This window comes from Mustelus asterias, chromosome 6, assembly GCF_964213995.1.
Source record: "Mustelus asterias chromosome 6, sMusAst1.hap1.1, whole genome shotgun sequence".
In the NCBI taxonomy this organism is placed as follows: domain Eukaryota; kingdom Metazoa; phylum Chordata; class Chondrichthyes; order Carcharhiniformes; family Triakidae; genus Mustelus; species Mustelus asterias.
In genome coordinates this window covers 56244864-56265711 of record NC_135806.1, presented here as the reverse complement: position 1 = coordinate 56265711, position 20848 = coordinate 56244864, and the positions used below count along the sequence as shown (strand labels likewise).

General features: G+C 45.3%; 1 protein-coding gene across 1 annotated transcript in view; it reads right to left on the bottom strand.

Annotated features, from left to right (window-relative positions):
- The window catches only part of LOC144495299 (A disintegrin and metalloproteinase with thrombospondin motifs 19-like), a 461034-nt gene that overhangs the window by 31286 nt on the left and 408900 nt on the right, over positions 1-20848 (bottom strand). Inside the window, exons 20-21 of the mRNA XM_078215388.1 lie at positions 13387-13591; positions 6072-6224 (exon numbers count right to left, since the gene is read on the bottom strand). Coding sequence (XP_078071514.1) covers positions 6072-6224; positions 13387-13591 — 358 coding nt within the window. The remainder of the gene's footprint in view (positions 1-6071; positions 6225-13386; positions 13592-20848) is intronic.

Genomic DNA, 20848 nt, shown 5'->3' with positions numbered 1-20848 from the left:
ATCCGAGATGAAATATGAATGGGTGGTCTGGCATAATGTGCCAATCTTCATCCTCCCCAGTGGAATCCTCTTCAGATGATGATTGATACGCAGCTTCTTCATCCTCTATCTCCAGTCCTAGCTGTTGTGTATGTTCTACACAACAAAGCATACCACGATTATAATTAGAGATCCTCGCTGTCAAAAATGTCGGGTGCTTCCAGACATATCCAGGCACCTAAAGTGTATCTTCAGCCTGCTCAATGACATACGTGGTTATGATATGATGGTCAGTGCAGTGCTCTTTGGATTCAGTGATGGTGTTTCTCAGAGGTGTGGTCAGCTGGATTTGGAGGCGGTTTCGTTCTCTGTCCAGTTTGGGGATCTTGGACTGTTACTGTATGAAAGGCTGATGGCAGATCCCAGAGAAGCTAACAGGGACCTGCATGACGCCCTTCTTGTGATTGCACACCAGTTTAACATGGTGGAATGAAATTTCTTGTGGTTGATGAAGTCTATTGATTTATTTGGAGCTCCTCAGATTGCCTGGTGTGCACAATTAATGGCACTCTATCTGTGGGAAGCTAGCCAGAGATATAAATACTATTCTGGATCTTGTCACCATTGGGGAAATTTACATAACTGCCAGGCATGGCTAATAATTCAACTGCCTAATGTATTTATGTACAGCCAATTGAGAGACGCTTAATATATCCTGGGGTTGCTTCCGGCAAGGAACCAGGGACTAAGAAGTTAAGGACAGTAGAGACTTTCACAGCCACTGGGAACATGTGGCTATTAGGTTCAACAGGGAACTGGTCTTCATTTAGGAGGCTACAAATATCTGTGACCATCTGGCGAGACAGTCTCAACCCTCTGGAAAACACTTTTTCAAAGTGATCAAGTATGCTGAGCTCTGTCTCCACTCTCAGAGAGTTGTGAACCTGTGGAATTCTCTACCACAGAAAGCTGTTGGGGCCAGTTCGTTAGATATGTTCATGAGGGAGCTGGACATGGCCCTTGCGGCTAAAAGGATCAAGGGGTATGGAGAGAAAGCGGGAGAGGGATACTGACTGTGCATGATCAAACATGATCATATTGAATGGTGGTGCAGGTTCAAAGGGCTGAATGGCCTACTCCTGCACCTATTTGTCTATGTTTACGCTTTGTTTTGTGAGTGTTGCCTCTTACGAACTTGGCATCTTGATTGCTCCTTTCTGTTATCCAACTGCAACTGCCCCCATAGCATGGCCTTGCTGATCTGCAGCTCTCTCTCATGTCAAAGTCAAAACTGAAGCAGTCATGGTGCCATTCACTCTCATCTTGTGTATGTGAAGAGTTCCAAATTGTACAGATAAGTCTCTCACAACCAATAGTGTCACCAGATTATTTCCTAGCAGGATCAGAGAAAGTAGCTATGAACACTAGGCCTTTATTAATCTTAGTATCTTTGACCTTCCCCATGTAGTGCCATTCAATCTCACGTCCATTTTAATGCCACTTTTCCTGCTCAGGGAAATGTATGCAGAAGGTGTCAATGCCAAAACATGGTGATAGTCTCAATAAAGCTCAATAAAGGTTGTGAATGTAGCCCAGTCCATCACATAAACCAGCTTCCCATCCATTGACTCTGTCTACACTTTCCACTGCATCAGAAAAGCAGCCAGCATAATTAAGGACCCTACGCACCCCGGACATTCTCTCTTCCACCTTCTTCCATTGGGAGAAAGAAACAAAAGTCTGAGGTCACGTACCAACCGACTCAAGAACAGCTTCTTCCTGCTGCCATTAGACTTTTGAATGGACCGACCTCGCATTTCTCTACACCCTAGCTATGACAGTAACACTACATCCTGCACTCTCTCCTTTCCTTCTCTATGAACCATATGCTTTCTCTGTATAGCGTCCAAGAAACAATACTTTTCACTGTATACTAATACATGTGACGATAATAGATCAAATTAAATCAATAAAGCGCCCCAATTAAATCTTTTAATTCCCCTCGCTAGAGGAGCTGCCCACATGTAGCCACAGTTAAACAAGAAGTAAGCACATTTCCAGCGGGTTGGGTTCACGTTTTATATTTTTGCCGATTGAACCATTCCGATCCTCTACCCCCCATTTTGGGGCAGGGGATGGTTAAAACCTTTTCCAAGGAGGAGAGAATTAAATATAAAATACATCCCAAGCGAGTCAATGTTAAAAAAAGTAGCACAGCATTTTCTACTTGGATGTATTGAATTTTACCAGCTTGGACTTGTCCCAATTGGCACCCAGAACAGGCCCAGATGCTAATCTGTGGGATTTCTAATGGAGCCATTTGCCAATAGGTCTCATTACTGATGCCAGCTGAGTGGCTCCCAGCTGTGTTGGGAGGCCTGACAGGTGAGTCAGTCTGGAACAAAAAAGAAAAGTAAAAAAAAATGGAACTGCCTACCAAGTAGGAATAGTTTCCATTTTTGACATTGCCTCACTGGGATCATTATACTTTATACTGAATGAACTCCCCACCATACACTTACCTTACTTAAGAGTGGCATAAAGGAGTACCCTAGAGCTAGGGATTGACATAAGGTTGGAATGGAAGCTAAACGTGCGACAGGACTTTGTAGTGGAGGGGTGACACAAGGAAATAACATTTTAATTAAATTAAAAGCAAAATGCACAGCTCTGAAAGTAGTTCAATATTTAAAGTGCAAGTCTCCATCAGAACACTCCTAACAAAATATCCACTTCAGGGCGAATCTCAATGTAGAAACATAGGCTGCGATTCTCCCATCGTGACCCGCAACTTTTTTCTTGGGTCGTGGTGGGAGATGCGCGTCGCCGGCCTCGTACTGGGATTTACGCATGCGCCGGGAACGCATGCGCATCTCCCAGAGCTGGCAAACAGTTGTCAGTCAGACCACACTAGAACCCGTCGGAAGGCAGGTAAGTCATGTAAATCTTTTTAAAATATGTTTTAAATATGTTTATTCGTTCATTTCAGGTCCCGATTGAATCTCCCACCCCGCTAGAAGTACTTCATTCTGGCGGGGTACAGACTAGCTCCCCAAATTCGGGGAACTAACGGGAGACCCTGCCGGAATGAAGGGGGGGGGTGACAATCGGGGGCCCCCAGTGGGTCAGGTGGCAGGGGGTGGTGCCCCTGAGCATGGGCACCCTGGCAGTGCCAGCCTGTGCCCCCTGGCACTGCCCAAGGGGCAAAGTGTCCATGCCCAGGGGGCACCTTGGCATTGCCCATCAGGCATCGGGCAATGCCAAGGGGGCAGGGCCTATTGTGGGCGGAGCCTGGAGGCGATCGGTGGAAAGGGGAGGTCCCGCTGCCACTCTGCAAACAGGATTGGTCTGGGATGGAGAGAGGCTAGTGATTGGGGCGGGCTGGGGGGCTGCCTCCAGAGGGCTCTGACCCAGGGGTCAACAGGGAGGGGTGTGCCAGCGAGTGGGGGGGTCGCCACTGCTGGGAAGGGGTGGGCTGTGCATCAGGACATTCCGGGACAGGTGGGTGTCAGGGCTGGCCCTGGAATTGCTGTGGGGGTCGCGATCGGGCCCTGGGGGGGGGCTGGAGGGGCAGCACTGCGGGGGTCCCGGGCTGGCCAGCAAACGGGGAGTGTAACAGATCGGGGCCACTGCGCATGTGCAGAGTTCCAGAACTGTCAAACTCTGGCGCGAATTGCAGATGACACTAAGATTGGTGGCATAGTGGACAGTGAAGTAAGTTATCTCCAATTGCAACGGGATCTTGATCAATTGGGCCAGTGGGCTGACGAATGGCAGATGGAGTTTAATTTAGACAAATGCGAGGTGATGCATTTTGGTAGATTGAACCAGGGAAGGACTTACTCAGTTAATGGTAGGGCATTGGGGAGAGTTACAGAACAAAGAGATCTAGGGGTACATATTCATAGCTCCTTGAAAGTGGAGTCACAGGTGGACAGAGTGGTGAAGAAGGCATTCGGCATGCTTGGTTTCATCGGTCAGAACATTGAATACAGGAGTTGGAGTGTCTTGTTGAAGTTGTACAAGACATTGGTAAGGCCACACTTGGAATACTGTGTGCAGTTCTGCTCACCCTATTATAGAAAGGATATTATTAAACCAGAAAGAGTGCAGAAAAGATTTACTAGGATGGATTGAGTTATAAGGAGAGGCTGGATAGACTGGGACTTTTTTCTTTGGAGCGTAGGAGGCTGAGGGGTGATCTTATAGAGGTCTATAAAATAATGAGGGGCACAGATCAGCTAGATAGTCAATATCTTTTCCCAAAGGTAGAGGAGTCTAAAACTAGAGGGCATAGGTTTAAGGTGAGAGGGGAGAGATACAAAAGTGTCCAGAGGGGCAACTGTTTCACACGGAGGGTGGTGAGTGTCTGGAACAAGCTGCCAGAGTTAGTAGTAGAGGCGGGTACAATTTTGTCTTTTAAAAAGCATTTAGATAGTTACGTGGGTACGATGGGTATAGAGGGATATGGGCCAAATGCAGGCAATTGGGATTAGCTTAGGGGTTTTTAAAAAAAAGGACGGCATGGACAAGTTGGGCCAAAGGGCCTGTTTCCATGCTCTGAACCTCTATGAATAGGCACCCCCCCCCCCCCCCCCCCGGGTTTTTAATGAATTCACGACTGGGACCTCTTCAGCGCACAGAGTGGGGAGATTCAGGCGAGAAGCTGAACTGACAAAACAGTCAGGATTTAGAACAGTTTTCCCGCCAATTCAGCACTTTTGGGGGAATCGCCCCCACAGAAAATAGAAGCAGGAGTGAGCCATTCAGCCTTCAAGTCTACTCCGCCATTCATCTTGATCATGGCTGATCATCAAATTCAATATCCTCATTCCCCTCCTTCTTCCCATGTCCCTAGATCCCTTTAACCCCAAGAACTATATCCAATTTCTTCTTGAAATCTGACAACATTTTGGCCTCAACTACTTTCTGTGGTAGTGAATTCCACACATTCACCACCCACTGGGTGAAGAAATTTCTCCTCACCTCATTTCTAAAAGGTTTACCCCTTCTCCTCAAACTATGACTCCTAGTTATGGACTCCCTCACCGTTGGGAACATTCTTCGTGAATTGATCCTGTCCAACGCTGTTAGAATTTTATACGTTTCTATGCGATCCCCTCTCTCTCTTCTAAACTCCAGTGAATATAATCCTAACCGATTTAGTCTCTGCTCATATCTCTCCTCTTCTGTTTCAAATGTTGATCAATCGGGCATTTTTTATTTCAAGTCTATTTTCCCATCAATTTTATCTCCTTCTTCCTGAAGGCGCTGACTTGTGCCAGGATGGGGTTCCGTGGAATTCAACTTCCCTCAGTTGACTTGCCTTCATGTTCGAGACAAGGCAATAGATGTTGGTAGATTATGTTATTCAACTGTGGAGTCATCATACCTGAGCCTGATCTGGTTCTCGCCCAATGTTTAAACAGTGCACTACTAGCATGGGGTCCTAGGTAATCACTCCTCTCTAATTTTATTTTCCCTAATCGAAGACAAGGCCCATTATATTAACCTTATTGCTTCCCCAGTTGGGATCAGTATAGATTGTGAATCAATTCTTGGACCTCCCTAGGCTAAGGAACTATCATACAATGATCGCAATGAGGCACTGGGGGTGGGATTTTACAGCCTGGCTCATCACAAAACTGTACAATCCCGCCTGAGGTCAATGGACCTTTCCATGGTCCGCCCCTCACCCAGTCCGATTCCTGTGGCGGGCGGGGCAGTAACATTCTGGCCTGGGAGTCCTTCATTTCTGTTTTTAAAGTAAAATATTCAACATCAGTATTTTATTGTCCATTAATCCTCAAATAGAGACACATTAACCAGTGTTAGTTTAGTGTTACGTTACTCTACCTCTCTAAAGACGATACATTCTCCATGAAATCTACATTAATTCTGGGTTACCTCAAAGTCAAAGCATAGCCAAGAGCAGACTCTGAACTGCTAATCACTACCAGACAAATTACTGTGTTAAACCACTCACATACTTTGTGCCATCTCATGCACCTGTGGATAAGAAAACACTGAACAAAGCTAACAAAATGACAGGAATACTGAACAAAAAGGCAGATTTACTGAATATGTACCACCTTAGACCAGTCTCCTGTCCTCCAGACATAGCATTTTGAGTAATCTTCACAGTCTTCTGCCTCCTTTGGGCGTGTTGATAAATCGCATTTCTTGCGTGGATTGGTGCACTTGATAGTTCGATGCCGAGCCCCCTTGCCACATTTCACTGAACACTGTAATGCACATCAACATAAGGATATAATTTACAATAACATCACACCCTATCCAACACTGCTACAGATGTTGACACAGTGCTCAACTCATCTGTTCCTAAAAAATCCCTAAAGGAAACTAAAACTCTGAAAACACACGACACAGCGATCAGAGGAAAGTGATAAATCATCGAGCAAATGTCAGGACTTTGTGACAGCTGTTTCTGCTGAAATCTGCGTTCATTTATATCCACAGGTGAATTGCGTTGTCTACATTCCTAAACTGAGTTGACACTAAATCATACAGCTTAACTACTCGAGATGAAACTTCAGTCGGTTCTAGCCATAGGTATCTTGTCTTAATTTATCTTTCCCTATAAAATTTGACATGCCAATTTATTGCATCCTCAGAAACTGCAGATCTCTGTGCTTTGGTCAGCAGAACATTATACGGTGCCAAACACTTTCTTTTCTTGTTCCTCTCCAGAAGTTGCAAACTAATGTTGGGATCGTGGCCCACTGACAGTACAATACCACCATTTTATTTCCAATACTGTTATGTCTTTTGGGAAATGGGGCCATTTGTTAGGGAGTTTCCACATTAAAGTTTGACAATCAGACTAATTCCTGTTCGAATAGAGTTATCCAAACTGTGAAAAGAGAATGCAAGTAACTGATAGTAATCCACGCATATTTGCATCTACTCATGAAGAAGCTTTAAAGCATTAGTTTTCACACAAATTCTTTGCAAACACGGAACAGCTGGATCTTGTACTTTTAGCGTGTACGTAAACTGCAATTTTGTAGAAACTGTACATTTGGAAGAGTTTGGAAAATAACAATACATGTTAGATTGAGTAAGCAATCATGAATGTGCACTGAATACCAGTGGGAATACAAAGTTTGCTGAACACGGACAAGTCATTCAAACAGAGCTTTGGATTATCATAATACCGTATAGGGATGACTCACGAATATTTGCAGATCTGCAAATAGACATTTGTAGAGAATCACTCGCAGGAATAACTCGCAGTTATTTACCAAGTGTTGGATTGTTCACCCACTAATAGGGAGGTGAGTTGGCTTAGACCGTCGTGAGACAGGTTAGTTTTACCCTACTGACGATTATAAAGTGTTGCTGTAATAGTAATCCTGCTCAGTACGAGAGGAACTGCAGGTTCAGACATTTGGTCTATGTGCTTGGCTGAGGAGTCAATGGTGCAAAGCTACCATCTGTGGGATTATGACTGAACACCTCAAAGTCAGAATCCTGCCTAAAACAACTGGACTTGAAAGATGTGTAACCATTCAATGTAACTGCCATTGATTCCTTCCTTACAATGTGGTTCTGCTTTTCTTAATATCTGGGTAGAAGGTAAATACTGTTGGTCTTTTGGAAGTTAACTCTATTTTTCTATTAAGATGGCCTTGAACTTGTGTGGAGTGGCAATAACAGTCGGATTGCCACTGTATTCTTTTTCACTTACTGAAGTCAGGAACTGTATGTTTCTCGGCCAGTATTTCATCCCAGGCCTGGTGAGAAATGTGCAATGCAGCAGCTCCGCAGTCCTTTCAGTGAAGGGCAGCAGGGTCAAGGGAAGTGAAGTCATGCATCCTTTTATGACACGAGGCAAAATTGAAAGGTCTCAGCCACAGTGAGAAGCCAGGGAGAAGGTAAGTGATTCAGGTGTGAGGAGTTAGGCTGGTCTGGAGAGACTGCTTTTCTTTTATTCATTCATGGGATGTGGGCCTCCCTAATTGCCCTTGAACTGAGTGGCTTGCCAGGCCATTTCAGAGGGCATTTAAGAGTCATCTTTTTGCTGTGGGTCGGGAGTCACATATAGGTCACTGTGGAAAAGGATTCCTAACCAGCTAATAAGATTTATAGGCAGAATGCAGTCTTTCAGAGGACAAGAAATCAGTAAGGAATTAAATAATTCTTAAGACAGCTAACACAAACAGTTTTACACATATGTGAATGCAGTAAGATAATCAAAACAGTAGTTATGATTTCAAAACATGTATGCTGATGTCTTATATTTTAACGCATTTAAAATGCATTGTTCACTTTGGTCAAGCTAGATTACCGAAAGGCATTGTGGTAAAAGTTATTTAAATTGTTTAAAGCCAAAGGTCAGGGAACTTGTTAGTCAGCAGCAGTCTTATTGGGAGGATTCCATAAAGGAACGAATGTTGCAACTTTAAAGAACAGATGCATTCACTGCTTAGACACAAGTATAGATATACCCCTGGACGCAGGAACACATGTCTATTCAACTTGGCAGTGAGCCAGTGGAAACATCCACTTTGACCTGATGGTAGTGTCTGCTGTTACCAGGCGACAGGGATGAGTTAGTGCCAAGAGGGTGGATTAAGTCCGGACAAATAAAATATCACCATGCTATGAAGTACCATATCGTTGGCTGAGGTACTTGACAGAGATTTGTATTGGTGCATCACTGTTAAATGAAATTGATTTTAAGCGAATGAAAGTCGGAATTCTTGATTAGAAAAATCTAGAATTGATCTGTTTTTGACTTTGCATTTCAGATCTTTCAGAGAGGTTCTATCGCTCTGCTCCAGGGCTATTTAATCCAGTCGGCTGTACGTTTGTATTGTCTTGTTCTATGTTTTATGTTTAATAAACTTTGTTATGTCTTTGCAGAGATATTTGCCCTGCGAATTTTGAATTGTCTTAGTTTAAGACACAACTGGCCACCTTTTAAAATTTCCCAACAGCCAGATCAGGTAAGGATGCAGATTTCCTTCCCTAAAGGACATTAGTAAACCAGATACATTTTAAGGACAATCAACAATGGTTTCAGGGTCATCTTTAATTTTTAAATTCCAGTTTTTTCATATTGAATTCAAATTTCACCATCTGCCATTGTGGGAATCACACCCAAGTCCCCGGAGCATTACCCTTGGTCTCTGAGATAATTAGTCCAGTGACAATACAACTACTCCACCACCTTCCCCACCGCCTCCCTCTGTTAGAGGGCCATGGACGGTAGGAGGGTGGGGGTTGGGGTTGGGTGATCAGGCAGGTAGTCGGTTGGGTGGGGGTTAGCAGCATGGGTGGTTCTGGGTGGTTGGGCAGTGGTCAGGGGTAGGTAATTGGAAAGTCAGGAGGGTACAATGAGGTGTGGAGGCATAGTCAAAGGGTGGGAATAGTAGTTAGGGCGGTGGGTGGGGGGGGGGGGGGGGGCGGGGAGAAAGGTGGGGCTGAGGGTGGCTAGTCCAGTGTTCAGGAAGATAGTCAAGGAATGGGGACGTAGGGGTTTTGGATGGCAGTCAGGGTGGTACGGGTGTAGTCAGAGGGTCAGCAGGGTTGGCTGATCAGGTGGTTAGTAGTCAAGGGTCGGGGATAGTTAAGAATCTGGAGGGTTGCTTGGGGGTTGGGGGTCATGAGTGGTGGTTGGGGAGTTGTCACTGGGTCCATCAGGGTGGGGTTCCAGGTGCAGGGTAAAGTTCCATCAAAAGTTTAAACTTCCCAGGAAAATCCCTTGCATGGGGACTTCCTGGAGAGGGAGGGGAGGGGAGGAATTTCCCCAGCGCATTTTCTGAGGTATTTCCGGATACAACCCCCACCCTGGGAAATGGAAGTTTTTGGCTGATCTGTTTGGTGGGCAATAGAAGGGGGACCTGAACTGATCTGAAAATGGAGACCTCAAATGTACTGAATTGTTGTGATTTAATTTTTTGGTTTCTTCTCAGATAAATGAATTTGTCCTGTTTCAGGTAATTTTAGAGTTCGGTGCAGATGAACATAAGGATGTAAAAAAGAGGCGCAGGAGTAGATCTTATATCACCTTAAGCCTGCTCTGCCATCCAGTATAATTATGGCTGATCTTCAGCTTCAACTTCACCTCCTTTGATTCCCTATGAGACCAAGGGCAGGATTGCCTTTGGGTCACGACCCTGATATCAGGGCAAGTGGGGGGTCACAATCCTGCACTATGTGGGAAATATTCACCTGGCAATGATTTTCCTCAAACTGGCCAATTAGTGTCCACAGGGCGGGCCCACATCCAATTATGGATGGCAGGTAGGGTATTGAAGATGGAGGGCCAATGAGTCCCTACAGTGCAAAAGTAGTTCAGGCACTTCTATTTTGAGCTGTCAACTCTGCACATTTTAAAAGTATTAATTTTTTTTAAAAAATGTCCTCAGATGCCAGGTCACTCCTCCACAGGATGGCCTTGAGCTGCAGCTGTAGCCAAGGTGATGGGGAGGGCCTCAAAGCTCTGACAATTGGCCTTACAGGCGAAAAGAATGTTTGCTAGTGCTTCTTTACAGTGGTGGTACTCACCCCATCTCAATACCCAGGGGGCAGACAGTGCCTTCGATGATTTCTTCATTAAAGCAGCGCTGCACAAATAAATTTATAGCCCCCATGTCCACACCCTATGGGGAAGGCCAATGCCAGACAGCACCAGTTTCTCAACATGTATAGGCTTGATGTGTTTAATAAATAGAGATATACTGAATAAATGGCTATTGCATGCAGATTTGGAGGGGGAAGAAAGCTTCAATGCCATCTTTATCGTCATTGCTTTTAACTATACATTTTGCTTTAAAAATCCAACATTTTAATGCAACTCTAAATTGTTAAAATACCCCAAATTTATTCTTATTTGACACTAGTCAAATCCGTTTTTTGTTCTGAATAAGTATTATAAATATGAAAAGGCCTTGTAAAAGGATAAATCAGAAAATTTGCTCTATATTACAACTTGCTAAAGGTCCGTTAAACATATATCAGGCTTCTGCATCAGTCTCAATTAATGATTTTTTTCACTTGAATTTGCAGGATAATTTTAAGTATATATGTGCAATTCAAGGTTTAAAAGGGTCAGAACATATAGTACCTAACAACAGCTTCCCTGCACTTCATATTGTACCTAACATACCAATAACCTTTGGAAATACCATTTAGGAACAGCTGGATCAACAATTAACTTGGATGCACTGCTTTTATTTGAGCACTTACCAATACCAAATGATCTGCTTTGACGACTGCTGTTTTACAAAAGAATGTTGGAAGGCATAAACTCCACCAGTTAGAGATATAAAGTGTGGATCTGGGCATGCAGTGTGCAGAAACGTGCAACAATATACTTAGAACCCTTGGCGTAAGTGACCCAGCTAGGGATTTATTAGGCTCTGTCATAACTTTCATGAGGTTATTGCTACACAGATACCAGTTAATGTCCTTGCATAAGAGGAAACATTAAATAGTTCTTACTATCCTGTCCCACATTAAATCACTGACTACCCTTCAAAAGTACATCATGGTTGCGAAAGTGCTTTTTTGACGACCTGAGGTTGTCAAAGGTGCTACTTAAATGCAAGTTCTTTGTAACTGCTGTGCCATTACTAAACCAGACTGTCCTTGTAAAACAACAGGGTCAACCAAACGTCTTGGAGTTTAAATTTGTTATATGTGGTTTTTGGCACAGTCAGCAGAGCTGCAAATCAAAATGATGAGAATTCCAGGGTCATAGCAATTTTATAGTAAGGGAACTATGCCCTGGATTGCTTGGGACTGAATATCTAGACATAACTTGCACTGGCTTGAGCTGGGGCTTCCTCAGATGATATAAAACCTTAGCTCAATAGGTAGACTGATTACCCAGATGCGCCTGAACAGAAAGATACTTGTAAACAAGTGGGTTGCCCTTGTCAACAGTGTGAACCGGTCAAACTTTGCATCTTCATTTTGAACTCTGTTTCTAATTCACTGAGTTCTTGTTTTGGCTATTAGGTACCAATTAATTGATGTCGAAGATCTGTGTGAACCCAAATGATGAGTCAAATATTAATCTAATGCCTTTACTAATTCTAAGGTGACAGGTTCCTCAAGGAGGTTCAAAGGGCTGGACTTGATGCACAGCTGTTGTGGGAAGGTGCAAAAGTGGGCGTATCTTCTGATCTTTCTGTTGTGGTGGCCCCACAGCAATTTAGTGTTTGTTGGGATGTTAATTACCTTGAGGCAAGACCACCCTGCTCCACCCCCACCCCCAAACTAGGTAGGAATTTGCCCCTTCAGGGGCTGTTGATCATTTACAAGCTGGTAAGTGGCAGGTAGGTAGAGTGGTAATCATTGAGGGTTCAGGCTAGCAGGCCTAGTAAGGGAAGGCGGGGAGGGGAAAATCAGGGGCTGGGTTGGATAGGGAGGGCAATCACAGGGGTATCTGGAGCTTCGTGGGGAGGCTTCATATTGTAACAGAGAGCCTCTAGCTCAGGGCCCGCAACCCACCCTGCTGAAGGGAGGAGTCTTACTGATCAGTGCCGTATTTCTATAACACATATATTTTGTTGAGTGTGCTCTGGACACCATTATGACAGGGCAGGATCAATATGGTGCAGAGACTCTATTAGAGTTTACACACATACACGCATGCATGCACACACACACACAATTTTGAAAATTGTTACAAATCTCCGGGTAATTGTCACCAAATATAGAAACGGTTATTAGAGTGTTTGGCATTAGTATTTGTCTTTGGCTTCCATATAGTTACAATATATCAATGAGGTCAGCATGGATCATTTAGCTACTTGAATCGACAACTTTCAATGTAGTATTTCCACTGGAATTGGCAGTGCACTGCAGACTCTTGGTAAAAGGACCTGGCAGACATGCTGCTATTTACTACTGTCATTAGATATCAGACAGGCAGGGAGAATGAGTACAATGTCAACCCTCCCCACCATGCCTAATAGCATTAATTTAATGCTTAGGCTACCTTAGCTCCTCGGTCTCATTTACATGCTGCCAGTCAGGTGCCTCACCGAAACACTGGCAAGCCAAGATTAGGACACCCGGAGGCAGCTATCAGCACCCAGGTAAGTTGCTGAAATTTGGGGAGTGGCTTTGCGGAGTGTTATGGTTGGGAAGTGGGGATGCTTGGCAGAAGAAAGGCCAGACTTTCCTTGCAGGTCATATCGACTCTCTCAATGATAGGTTTAGATGTACCTATTGGAGCATCCATTTCTTCCCCTTCATGTTTTAACCAAGCAATGGGCTAGGGATAGTGCTGCTCCACTCCTGTCAGCTGGGCTGCTACAGGGAGAGATATAATTTTAAAATATTTTGTGCATGAGCAATGGTACAGAAGATTAACTAGCAGTTAAAGAAAAGTTGTAGTATTTAAAGAAGGCTAAGAAAGTTTTATACCTCTGACCATATTCCAGCTTCCCACACTGTCAGACAGTCCTGACCTTCACAGCGTTGTAGTGAGGCAGGCTTTGGCCCAGGACAGTCTCTTTCTCGAGCTCTAATGAATGTGCCGTTTTGGAGCTGCTGGGTGCAGGCTACTTGTCTGCCTTGACTTCCTTTACCACAAGTCCGTGAACATGGTGTCCATTCTGTCATCATCCACCTATTGAAGAAAGCATGTTGTACTGTAAATTACAACTGCCTATTGTCAGCAGCAAAGCAATCCAGAAAGAACAAATAAATTAAGACGAGAACTAATTCCGCTGAAAACTCAGGATCAGCAGGATCCAACTGATATCCACATATCTGCTCTTGTGGTAAAAGATGCGACCACTCAAGTCTCTGAGTTCCAGTAATCAAGGACTTTTATTCACAAGCATAAGCTGGGGAGACACAGCCTGATTCTACAGGGTGGCTCCCTGATACAAAGGCTGCATAACTCTTGCAGTTGTCATATTTCACGACACTGCCTTACATACCTAATGAGCAGAATTATACACACTGCAGATGTCTCTGTTATCTCACTGGAAGGCTGTGCATGTCTTGGTTCTAACACCTCCCAGTCTGTGCTCTTATCACCCTAACATTTGTTTACCCATCCTGCGAAGGGTTTGATTTTCCACAGTACTACACCCATCATGCCGATGTGTTGGCTATATTTTCCATCATGCTTTGAAGTTTCTCATAACTACATGTGTCTATCTTTAAAGCTGTTAATTTTCATCCCAATATCAATCTTAATATTGAGGAATTTCAATTACCTGACTTTACTGTCCATTAGCATGTAGCACACTGTCCTCTATCCTGGTGAAAGCTCACACAATGGGCCCGATTTTACCAACAATTTGCGCCCGTTTTCAGGCGCGAAATCGTGGTAAAGTCGGGTGTGAGGCCTTTATCGTGATCTGCACCCGCGCCCGCTCAGATCGCCACTTTACCGAGACCCGCGAATGGCGGGGATCCGTTCCGCGCCCAAGTTGGGCGCAATGACGATTTAAATGCATTTGCATGCATTTAAATTGAATTAGTGAACTGCCTGCCCAACTCTATCAGCATTTCCCCCTTTACCATCGCGTTTACCAATCCGGAACCGCGCTTTTAGGGACCTGCTGAATAAAAGTCTGAATCGGGTGCTCCAGCCTCTGAAGAGCGCGTTCAGTGTTTCCAATGGCTCTCTGACTCAGATCAGTGGTGGGGGGGAGGAGGGAGGTGGGTCAGATCATTCTCTGGTTGGAGGGGGGAGGAGGGGAGTGAGGTCAGATCGTTGTCTGGTTGGGGGGGGGAGAGGAGGAGGAGGTGGGTCAGATGTATCTCTGGCGGGAGGGGAGGGACGATCGTTGTCTGGTGGTGGTGGGGGGGGATGATCGTTGCCTGGTGGTGGTGGTGGGGGGGGGGGGGGGGGGGAAGAGGAGACGTGTCAGACTTTCTTCTGGAGGGGAGGGGGAGTGAGGCCAGACCATTCTCTGGGGGGGGGGGGGGGGGGGGGTGAGGCAAGTTCATTGTCCGGGGGGGGGGGGGGGGGGGGGGAAGGAGAGATTGAGGCCTGATCGTTGTCTTGGGGGGAGGAGGGTAAGATGTATCTCAGGGGGGGCAGATGGATCTCTGGTGGGGGGGGGCAGATGGATCTCTGGTGGGGGGGGGGCAGATGGATCTCTGGTGGGGGGGGGGGCAGATGGATCTCTGGTGGGAGGGCAGATGGATCTCTGGTGGGGGAGCAGGGGGGTCTGCTGCCACTCTGCGGGCGATCGGTAGGGGGGAAGGGGGGCAGGGGTGGCGATCAGTCTGGGTAGTGGGGGGCTGGATAAGGGGGGCAGTGATGTGTACGTGTGTCCCTTATCCAGCCCCCCACTACTCACACACATCACTGCCCCCTTATCCACCCCCCCACTACTCACACACATCACTGCCCCCTTATCCACCCCCCCACTACCCACACACATCACTGCCCCCTTATCCACCCCCCCACTACTCACACACATCACTGCCCCCTTATCCACCCCCCCACTACCCAGACCGATCGCCACCCCTGCTCCCGCCCCCCCCTCCCGAGATACACCCTCGCTCCCGCTTTTCGTTACCGGGCCGTTTTCTCCGCTTTCTGCGGCTCGGGAGCGATCTGACACGGGCGCGCTTTTTCCAATTTTTTTCTAACTGCGCATGCTCAGTTCAGAGCTCCGATCGTTCTGGCTGCGCTAAGCCCCGCCCACAGCGCGAATGGGACTGGAGATGGCTGAGAGCGTATGGGGGCACCTGAAAGCAGATTTCTAAGTCGGATCTGTACTACGCCCAGATTCGGCACTTAGAATGAAAAAGGTAAAATCAGGCCCAATGTGTTGAATTTTATGGCCCTGTCACGGAGGGGGTGAGGCTGGAAATTGCAGCAAGCTATTCAAAAGTCCATTCACATGGCAGCGGAAAAACCCGCTGGCGAAAAAGACCACCCAATGTTCCTAGCCAGTCCCCTTCATACAGGTCTGAGGATACAGCACCAGGATGCATGTACTCTCCTCCTGCACAACGGACCTTTGGTCCCAAGAAGCTCATGATAACTTGTGCCCCTAGATTTTAGCAGCAAATAATTGATTAAAGAATATCACAGTGAGGTATCAGGAGTGGGCATGTTGGCTGTGTGAAGCAGAACACTCTGCGATAATGCAGTCCAGTACTCTAAATTTAGTTTTCTTGTTTTGTGCCTTCAGAAGGTATTTGGAGGTCAGTTTTGGGCAGGTGACAAACGTAGGGACTCACACTGCACTCTTGCATGTTAAACACACTTCTCCAGCTTGGAAATTCCAGCCACATTTTGGAACAATTATGGAGAGAGTGGTGTGGGGCTGTTCACTTGCAAAGAACTTTAGTGGTGGTTTTATGCTGAAATATCAGTAGGGAGAAATTTTCTCAATCATTGTTGCTAATGTTTCCTCTATGCTGTGAGGGCCATGCAGCAATCAGGAATGTGCAGACAAGCAACGTTCCCTTTAAGATGTAGAAATGTGCAGCTACATGTCCGTCTTAAAGGGACTGCGTTGTGGACAAGCTGACCTTGCACAGCAAACAGAAGTTGGAGGAAATATTGGCTGTTGCCACTTTCAAGACATACCTTCTATACCTGCCACCTATTTACATGGTCCTGCCCATATAACTATGATAATGATTTATGTCCAAAAATATAGGTGCAGCACAGGCTGAAGCCATCCAATACTGGCATAATTAAAATTTCTGGAGTTCAATTTTCTCTGGAACAAATTTTTAATTTTATCTTGCTGGAACTTAATTTATGGTTGTGATTCTCCCGACAAAAATCAAAGTGCTGCCAGCAGTGGGAAAATGGTACAGTTCCCACAGGCAGTGGCAGCACTAACCAGGTGAGATTCAATCGCTCTTTGGTTCAGGAAATCTCCTCCACATGAAACACATCAGCAAGCCTGGTTTCATAGAGGTCGGGACACCAGATCTCAGAGTTAAGTGACAGGCCCCGCCGCCCCCACAGACAATGTTAGCGCCCCAACCCTTCACCACAGAGGAGCAATCTCCTCTCCCCCAGCACTATATGTTCAGGTCACCACCCCCCACCCCCACCAAATAATCCGGTTCAAGGATTTTGGGCTTCTCGGTTTATGTCGAGGCTTGAAAACGATAAAGGGAATGAAATTAAATGTGAAATAAGCACTTCAAAATTTCCATCACATCAGAGGGCAGACTTGGGTGGCATGATGGCACAATGGTTAGCATTGCTGCCTCACAACACCACGAACCCGGGTTCAATTCCGGCCTTGGGGACTGTCTGTGTGGAGTTGGCACATTCTCCCCATGTCTGTGTGGGTTTCCTTCAGGTTCTCCAGTTTCTTCCCACAGTCCAAAGATGTGCGGGTTAGGTTGATTGGCTATGCTAAATTGCCCTTTAGTGTCAGGGAGATAAGAAGGGTAAATACATGCAGTTACGGGGATAAGGTCTGGGTGGGATTGTTGAAAGTGCAGGCTCGATGGGTCAAATGGCCTCTTTCGGCACTGTAGGGATTCTATGATGATTCTGATTCATCTGACAGACCTTTGAACTTAACATACTAGGGGACACATCAAAGGGCTTCAAGGCTACAGATGGAAGACTTTTAACTACAACTTGACATGCTGAAAGAGAATTTAATCATTTTAATAGCTACAGAGGGAAGACGTGCCACACAAACCCCATCACTCGGAAAAAAACACCGACCTGAACACCCCACCCCCCCGACCCCCACCTGCCATGAAGCCACCCTTCAGCACCCTGGAGGTGAGTCTTGAGAGGGTAATCACCTCCTTGCTCCCCCTCAGTGACAATGGTGCCTGATTCCTGCTCTTCAAGACCTGCACTTGCGTGACCTCCCATCTGGGGTGGGCGGTGGGGGGGTGCAATCCCAGGAGGCCATTGAATCGGGCTTCCAGCCTGATAATTGCAGTCAAACGCATTTAAGTTAGTAATCATCAGGTTCTTGCCCGCTCTGGGCGAGAACCTGATTGAGTCAGGCGGAGCAGGGCGAGAGACTCGTGGGTTTGACGCCCGGCGAGAATCCCGATTTGGCACACATGCCTGATTCAACAGGCCATTGGGAGTTCCGGCTGGACTAATGGCTCTGGAGAACCACCTCTGTATGTATATTAGACTCAGTGTGCCCTAGGTTCTTTGGCTTGTTTGCCATGCATTCAGAAAGACTAAATAGCTGAAATAGCCTTTCCAATAGGCATACTCCATAATGCTGAAGGGACCAGTCGAGACAAGAGGCTCTGAGACTGAAGGCAGAAGATAGGACATTCACTATTCTCCTGCTGGTGCCCTGGACTCAGCTTTCCTATTTGCCTTTGCCATAGTATTAAACTGAGTGTAAGTTTTCATTGGCCAGTTGACGTAGAAACCGGCATAAACCTTGACGTCAATGGGATTATGGAATTCTGAGCCACTGAGGCAGTATGGTCATGTGTAGATACCGGCAGAATGATCCATCCTGGTTGGCCATTTTCTTCTATAATTATCGTGATATTCTCATTTCCTACTCTGTGAGGTTACACTGGCAGACTCAGTGCTGAAGGATTTTCCATCCAAAGCATCTGTGGATTCGAAGGCTGTGAACTCAATCACTTGTTGCGTTGCCAAGGTATTTACATAACCCACCGCATTACTTTACAAGATTAACTTAATTGAGGAGTAATTTGGCATTAATGCTAGAATTTCTGGGGAGCCCCTTTAATCCTCATTGCCCTGTTTATTATCATACGTGTGCCATTTCCAGTTGGGCACATCTTCTGGCAGCAACTAATTTTACCAGAATAAACCATGTACTTTAAAACTGATGTAACTCCGGTTTACCTGATTTATGCCCCAAATCTGATCCCTCACCACAGGATTTTGTCCCATTACATAAAAATAATTGAAATTTTAAGCAGAAGAAACGTGCTAGGAAGAGGTATTTGATATTCCAAAGAGGTATTTGATAGTCCAAAGATGTGCGGGTAAGGTGCATCGACTATGCTAAATTGCCCCTTAGTGTCCTGGGATGCATAGGTTAGAGGGATTAGCGGGGTAAATATGTGGGATTATGGAGATTGTTATGGAGATTATTATTATGTTATTGTTATGGAGATTATTGGAGTCTGGGTGGGATTGTTGTCCGTGCAGGTTCGATGGGCTGAATGGCCTCTTTCTGTATTGTAGGGTCTATTCTATAATAGTATCTACATGGATGGATTGTGTTCTAAGGACGCATATTTAAAATTCAAAGCTGCATTAGCTTTCTAAGGATTTGAGATCTTCAGTAAAACCAAGGTTCTTTCTGCATTTGGCACCCTGCAGAAAATAGCAATGTTCTAGTAAGTGAGAAAGGTATTCAACATATGGTCCACGTCAATTCAGGATGCTTGAGTTCAGATTCTTGCATACAGATTTGATTTATTGTCACATGTATTGGGATACAGTGAAAAGTAGTGTTTCTTGTGCATTATACAGACAAAGCATACCATTCATAGAGTACATAGGGGAGAAGGAAAGGGGGGTGCAGAATATAGATTTTTTATTAGACCATATGACCATAAGATATAGGAACAGAATTAGGCCATTTGGTCCATCGAGTCTGCTCCACCATTCAATCATGGCTGATACGATTCTCATCCCCATTCTCCTGCCTTCTCCCCATAACCCTTGATCCCCTTATTGATTAAGAACCTATCTCCGTCTTAAAGACACTCAATGACCCAACCTCCACAGCCCTCTGTGGCAGTGGTTTCCACAGATTCATCACCCTCTGGCTAAAGAAATTCCTCCTCATCTCAAATTTCTCCTTATTCATTTGTAGGACATGGGTGTCACTGGCTGGCCAGCATTTATTGCCCATCCTGAGTTGCCCTAGAACTGAGTAGCTTGCTGGGCCATTTCAGAGGGCATTTGAGAGTCAACCATATTGCTGTGGCTCTGAAGTCACGTGTAGGCCAGACCAGTTAAGGATGGCAGATTTATTTTCCTAAGTGAAACCAGATGGGTTTTTCCGACAATCAACAATGGTTTCATCTTAATTCAAGATATTTTTTTGTTGAATTCAAATTCCACCATTTGCCATGGTGGGATTCGAACCCGGATCCCCAGAACATTAGCTTAGATTCTGGATTAATAGTCTCGTGATAATACCACTCGGCCATCATCTTCACTTCAACTTAATATAAGGTAGATCCATTCAAAAGAGCAGATTTGGCACTGCGCCTCATTTGGACAATAATGGTGAGCTGCAGGGTGTCACAATGCAACTGGGGCTGGGATCTGACTGTCTCCAGTGCTGATCTGGCCCTCCTGGATGCAGGCTGAGACAAAGCAAAGGGATATGAACCTTGTCTGGCAGCGGCTTGCAGTACTTTTGTGGAGCCAGCATTTTTCAAGCATTAAAAAAAGGACAGCCAGAAATTAAAATTAACAACTTTCTCTCGCAGCTTGTAGAAACGCGTTCTCTGGTGTCTCTTGATCATTGACATCAGAAATGATGAGTGAATCTTGTGGCTCTTACCCACAATCCAAACTGGAGCATGTTGGTATGTTGGAAGAAATGAGCAAGCGAACTAGCCGTTGTGGTACACATTCATGTCTGTGGTTAAACGAGAAGCAAGATCTGTGAAACTATGTGCTCCCAATCTTTATTATTTATCAGAAACCAAGTTAGGTGGAAATTATTTAGAGATACTTTACTTTCATCAGCGTACTTTGCCATGAACCTGCTACTTCAGCTCTTTTGTTTGCTTTCTAACCAGTGATATATATTTTGGGGTAAGGCAGCAAAAATCCTGAAGAAACTTTGAAAAGCTAGTTCTAGTTGAGTATGCAGCAGTATGAACTTAATGCACCCTTTCTCATTTGGACGATTTCAGGCTGATTCAAAACACCAATTCCAGAGAAATGAGCAGAGCA